The 6301-nt window shown below is 42.9% G+C and overlaps 1 protein-coding gene across 1 annotated transcript; it reads right to left on the reverse strand.

The window, feature by feature from the left end:
- Nucleotides 1-974: 974 nt before the first annotated feature.
- Nucleotides 975-5302, reverse strand: LOC119794802. Its single transcript, XM_038302511.1, has 2 exons — nucleotides 2625-5302; nucleotides 975-1025 (listed from the first exon to the last, which is right to left on the reverse strand). The coding sequence occupies exons 1-2, from the start codon at nucleotides 5199-5201 to the stop codon at nucleotides 975-977; spliced, it is 2628 nt and encodes an 875-aa protein (XP_038158439.1). The 5' UTR covers nucleotides 5202-5302.
- Nucleotides 5303-6301: the final 999 nt, after the last annotated feature.

The following is a 6301-nucleotide window of genomic DNA, read 5'->3' on the forward strand; positions in this document are numbered from 1 at the left end:
TAGGAAATCAATACAAACTAGATCTAAGGGGCCATTGCTAGTGATTTGATTGAGTGGAGACGAACGTTGTGGTAGTGTTTTTCGGGCGATACAACGTCCACAAGTTTTTATATACTGTTCCACATCGGTGTTCATTCTAGGCCAGTAGAAACGATCTTTGAGCAATTCTGTTGTTTTCTCAATGCCTAAATGTCCACAGTCATCATGTAACGATCTCATTACACTTGTTCTGTATCTTTCCGGTAGAACCAGTTGTTTATTCACTGTGCCATTGGGCATTTTTCTTTGTCGGTAAAGTATTTGGTTGTCCAACTCAAGTTTTGAGCTCTCTCGACTTAACAATGTCACATCAGGTGGATAATTTTTGGATGGAATAAGCTGCTCTCCAGTTTGGATGGTTTGTTTAACTGGACCAATAATTGGGTCAAGATCTTGAGCAACTTGCAAGTCTTTAGAAGTAAACTGCTCATACAAGGTTGCTCTCAGACTCACTGGAAAAACGTAAGCTTCCGGAATCACTGATGGAGGGACACCAAGTTGGTCTACTAGCTTAGTAGTTCCATTAATGGATTCCTTTTTACAGATGGCTTTTATGGCAGATTGCGGCACATCTAACCATTGTTCAGTTTCATTTGTGTACTGCCGAGATAATAGATCTGCGTCTACATTGTGACGACCAGGACGATACTGGATGTTGAAGTCATATGTAGCTAAAGCTGCAAGCCAACGATGTCCAACAGCATTTAGTTTTGCTGTTGTCAACACGTACGTTAAAGGATTGTTGTCTGTTCTAACTGTGAACTTAACTCCATAGAGGTAGTCGTGAAATTTATCAACGACAGCCCACTTCAGCGCTAGGAACTCAAGTTGATGAACAGGATAGTTTCGTTCTGAGTCACTGAGTTTTCGACTAGCGAAGGCAACAGGCTTAAGGCCCTCAGGGTACTCTTGGTTGAGTACTGCACCTAAACCATTCATGCTCGCATCCACATGCAGGACATACGGTTTGGTGGGATCTGCGAATGCTAGTACAGGAGCATTAGTCAAACAGTCAATGATCTTTTTGAATGCTTGTTGACAGGAATTGTCCCATCCGTCTTTAAAAGGTTCAGAAGGTTTGAGGTAAGTTTTGGTTGGGTCTTTGGCTCGAATTTTCTTGCTTTTCTGAGTAGGTGGGTAACCTTTGGTAAGTTCTGTTAATGGACGGACTATGCTAGAGTAGTTTGCAATAAATCTGCGATAGTACCCACAGAAACCAAGGAATGAGCGAAGGGACTTAAGATCTGTTGGCTCCGGCCAGTTTCTAACAACAGCGACCTTTTCTGGATCTGTGGCTATGCCGGCTTCTGAAACAATATGGCCAACATACACTATATTGCCAAAAGTATTTGCTCACCCATCCAAATTATTGGAATCAGGTGTTCCAATCACTTCCATGGCCACAGGTGTATAAATTCAAGCACCTAGGCATGCAGACTGTTTTTACAAACATTTGTGAAAGAATGGGTCGCTCTCAGGAGCTCAGTGAATTCCAGCGTGGAACTGTGATAGGATGCCACCTGTGCAACAAATCCAGTCGTGAAATTTCCTCGCTCCTAAATATTCCACAGTCAACTGTCAGCTGTATTATAAGAAAATGGAAGTGTTTGGGAACGACAGCAACTCAGCCACGAAGTGGTAGGCCACGTAAACTGACGGAGCGGGGTCAGCGGATGCTGACGCGCATAGTGCGAAGAGGTCGCCAACTTTCTGCAGAGTCAATCACTACAGACCTCCAAACTTCATGTGGCCTTCAGATTAGCTCAAGAACAGTGCGCAGAGAGCTTCATGGAATGGGTTTCCATGGTCGAGCAGCTGCATCCAAGCCATACATCACCAAGTGCAATGCAAAGCGTCGGATGCGGTGGTGTAAAGCACGCCGCCACTGGACTCTAGAGCAGTGGAGACGCGTTCTCTGGAGTGACGAATCGCGCTTCTCCATCTGGCAATCTGATGGACGGGTCTGGGTTTGGCGGTTGCCAGGAGAACGGTACTTGTCTGACTGCATTGTGCCAAGTGTAAAGTTTGGTGGAGGGGGGATTATGGTGTGAGGTTGTTTTTCAGGAGCTGGGCTTGGCCCCTTAGTTCCAGTGAAAGGAACTCTGAATGCTTCAGCATACCAAGACATTTTGGACAATTCCATGCTCCCAACTTTGTGGGAACAGTTTGGAGCTGGCCCCTTCCTCTTCCAACATGACTGTGCACCAGTGCACAAAGCAAGGTCCATAAAGACATGGATGACAGAGTCTGGTGTGGATGAACTTGACTGGCCTGCACAGAGTCCTGACCTCAACCCGATAGAACACCTTTGGGATGAATTAGAGCGGAGACTGAGAGCCAGGCCTTCTCGTCCAACATCAGTGTGCGACCTCACAAATGCGCTTCTGGAAGAATGGTCAAAAATTCCCATAAACACACTCCTAAACCTTGTGGACAGCCTTCCCAGAAGAGTTGAAGCTGTTCTAGCTGCAAAGGGTGGACCGACGTCATATTGAACCCTATGGATTAGGAACGGGATGTCACTTAAGCTCATATGTGAGTCAAGGCAGGTGAGCAAATACTTTTGGCAATATAGTGTATTTTACTTGGGACTGACAGAACTGACATTTGTCTATCAACACTTTCAGACCAAATTCCTCAAGGCGATCTAAGACTTTAAGGAGACGTTGCTCATGTTCTTCAAGTGTTCTGCCAAAAACAATTATGTCGTCGAGGTACACTATCACTTGGAGAAGGTGCATATCCCCCACAGCTTTCTCCATAAGCCGCTGAAAAGTGGCAGGTGCTCCAGTGATACCTTGCGGCATTCTTTCCAATTGGTAGAACCCAAGAGGGCAGATAAATGCAGTCTTCTCCTTATCTTGCTCGGACATGGAAATTTGATAATATCCACTCCTAAGATCAAGGACTGAAAACCATTTGCTGCCTGTGAGACAATCCAAGGCATCGTCAATACGAGGGATGGTGTACTGGTCTGGGATGGTACGACTGTTCAAAGTCCTGTAGTCAATGCAGATTCTAACTGAACCATTCTTTTTCCGTACAACTACAATAGGTGAAGCAAATGGGCTACGCGACTCTTTAATGATACCCGCAGCTAACAACTGTTGTAAGTGTTGTCGCACATCTTCAATGTCTGCTGGAGCTAAACGACGTGATCGTTCTCTAAAGGGAGTAAAGTCACTAAGGCGGATGTGGTGTTCTACATTCTTAGCTAAACCCACGTCCCATTCACCTAGAGAGAAAACATTTCGCCTCTGAGCTAGCTTTTGCTGTAACCTTTCCTTCCACTCTTTGGGGACCGGTGAATCACCAAAATCAAAGAGTTTGGGATCTAAAGTACTAGTCTCAGGCTCTAGAGCTTTAGGGTCAGTGACTATGTCTACTTCATGCATCTCAGCGAGAACTGTGCCAACTTGGATAGAGGTAGGTTTCTGTGACTCATTATGCAATAGAACTGTGAAACTGTTCTCATCTATGTCACTCTCTGGGAGAACACTTGGCTGCACTAGCACGCCAGATGGTAATTGCGACATAGCTGGTGCCTCAACAACGATGAAATTGTGAGACTTGGTAGCTTTCTGCTCTACTTTGCAAGTGGCATAGAACTTTTCATTAGCAGCAATGGTAAGTGGCCCTGGACCTTGCCATTTCACTTGTCCTATGGGATTGTCTGCTGCATGGGACTTCAAAGACTGAGTTTGGATTTGGTCATAAACTGCTTGTATTTTCATGGAGCTGACTTTACAATCACTACCGCTTTCTTTATACAACTGGAATAGACGGCGGAACAGGAAAGCATTTGTACCCACCACTACAGGGGTTTCATGACCTTGTGGGGGCTCAGGACAGATGAGAGCAAGGACGTTAAGTGGCCCTTTAACGCCTACTACATCCTCAGGGAATTCCATGTCTACTATTACATACCCACAGTATGGATAAGACTCAGCTGATAAACCCCAGATAGCTAGACTGGAAATAGGATGTATTGGAACTGTTGGTATGTTGGCGTTATACCAGTCCTCAAAGATGATTGTCACTGTTGACCCAGAATCCATAAGTCCGTTGCAGGAGATGTTATTAACTTTAATAGGTGCGATCGATGAGGGACCAATTAGACCTTCAGGTATGTCTGCATTTTGAGTCGGGACACTGGCGGTATTGACATGAGCGACACACTGATCTTGATCCTCTGTACTTTTATTTTGTCCATCTTTACTTCCATGTACCTGATGAATTAGCTTTTTGATCACCTTTTGAGCATTTTCCGGAGCTGTGCATTTATTTGCAAAATGCCCGTTTTCTCCACACCTGTAGCAAAAATAATCTCCACCTTTGCTACTCTTTGAATTATAGGAAGGTGACTTTGGACTGAAGTCTGCTTTGAACTTGCGGTAGGGGCCTTGGTCTTTTGCATATTGCTTTGGCTTTACTGACATTACACTTAACTGTGTTTTTAACTCTGAAACTTCTTTCCTTAACTGTTGCACTTCTTTGTTTGCGTCTGATTTGTCTTTTTTCTGTTCTCTGAACTCTTTCTTTTGACTTGACTCTGTGGGCTTAGACTGCTTGTTAAGCTCTTTAAGCTTTGCTTTTAGCTCTTGAACTTCAGACTGAAGATCAACTTGCTGACACCCTTTCGATTCTGTCTCACTTATGGTCTTCACTGCATGCACATACTGTCTTTGTGCTGGTTTTTTAAATTTTTGTCTGGCTGCTTCACGCTCCTCTTCTTCACGAATCTCTTTCAGTAGGTTTAGAAATGATGGTGGGTCACTTCGCCTATCTCTTAGATTTAGCTGAAGAATCATGAGATCAGATTCAGTTGCACCTTTAATGAGTTGCTCTAACCTTGCTTTATTGGCTTCACTTACTGTTAAGCCTCCTTTTTGAAGCACTTTATTTAGCGTTCTTTCCAATCTCAGCAAAAAATCCGACAAGCACTCATGTTGTCTTTGGTGCATGGATCTGAATGTGAAGTACAGTTCTTCTCCGGATTCTGAGGTTCCAAATGTACTTTCTAATGCCTGTATATAATCTATATGGCTGGCATTGGGATTGGACAATCGTACTGCTTGTATTATCTCCAAAGCTGGTCCTTTGAGACTCTCAATAATCCTCCGGCGCTTTTCTTTGTCTGACCATTCATATTCTTCACTCATGAATTTTGCTTGTTCTAGCCAACTGTCTAAATTGTCTTCTCCAGGCGGAGTAGGATGGACTCCAGAGAAGGTTCTTAGACGCCTGTAAGAACTACTTTCATTTGGCTGCAAAACATCACCTACTGCACGAATAATTGACTCTGGATTGCTGTTCCATGAAGTTGCAGGAGAACATAGTCTTTCAATGTCATCCATCGTTTTCCCTTCATCCCGTAGAAATTTGGTTAATTTCTCTGTGAATGGGTCTGAGTTTGTTTCTTCTTTTGCAATCACTATTGCCCATTTTCTTCCTTCTATAGGTGAGATCACTTCTAGTGGAACTTTAGTGGAGTCTACTTCTTCACGGCATTCACATAACATGGTTAGGGTTTGGTTATTAGCATCAAACATCTTGCCCCTCACTCTTACCTTGCCCAAGGCTTTTATTTGCTCAAGTGTTGCTTCGACTGTGGATATCTCCTCATCTTCAGGTACTCCAAGCACTAGAATGGCATGTGACGGATCCAGCCCTTCACCCCTGCACCAGTTAGCAAGATCGGGTTGTGCGCTCTGTTTTTTAGTGGCCATAGTTTAATCAGTTTCTTTCTTTCTTAATTATTTTATCTTAATTTTTTTTTTCTTCAAGGGATTACAGTAAAGGTGGCTTTTTAAAACTAAGATTAAGTTTACTAACTTATAAGCATACCATAGATTAAGACTGACGAAAACTGGTATTAAACAAAAAAATTTTATTATCCCAGCGGTGCCTCCAATTTGTGTAGCACCCAACCCAAGTAGTTAGGCATTAACTCTGTATTAATGTTATGGTACTACTATAGGTGGGGCCCTGGGTACGTTACTTACAACTAATATTGTTAAACAGGAGAAATAATAGTAAATAGTCTTTTAACTGTATGTAGTAATTTAGAGTTTTTGATATTGACGGTGCCTCCACTTAGCAGGATTTATATATGCAACTCTGTATTTAAACCCACTAAGAATAATGAATTTATCTTTTAACCCCTTTCATCTTTCCTTTTTTATCCTTGAATGCAACCATTACTTTTAAATCTTGGTAAATAATTATGACACAACAGAAATAAATTTAAATATATGGGTAA

Source organism: Cyprinodon tularosa, unplaced genomic scaffold (genome assembly GCF_016077235.1).
Source record: "Cyprinodon tularosa strain WSP-4 unplaced genomic scaffold, ASM1607723v1 ctg492, whole genome shotgun sequence".
In the NCBI taxonomy this organism is placed as follows: Eukaryota; Metazoa; Chordata; class Actinopteri; order Cyprinodontiformes; family Cyprinodontidae; genus Cyprinodon; species Cyprinodon tularosa.

What these genes read in the sequence shown, in the direction of transcription:
- LOC119794802 (XM_038302511.1), bottom strand. Translation starts at nt 5,201, where the DNA reads ATGAGTGAAGAATATGAATGGTCAGACAAAGAAAAGCGCCGGAGGATT. An exon ending in GTCAGTTCTGTCAGTCCCAA is followed by an intron (nt 1,026 to 2,624) that starts GTAAAATACACT and finishes CTCCTGTACTAG; the next exon opens with CATTCGCAGATCCCACCAAA.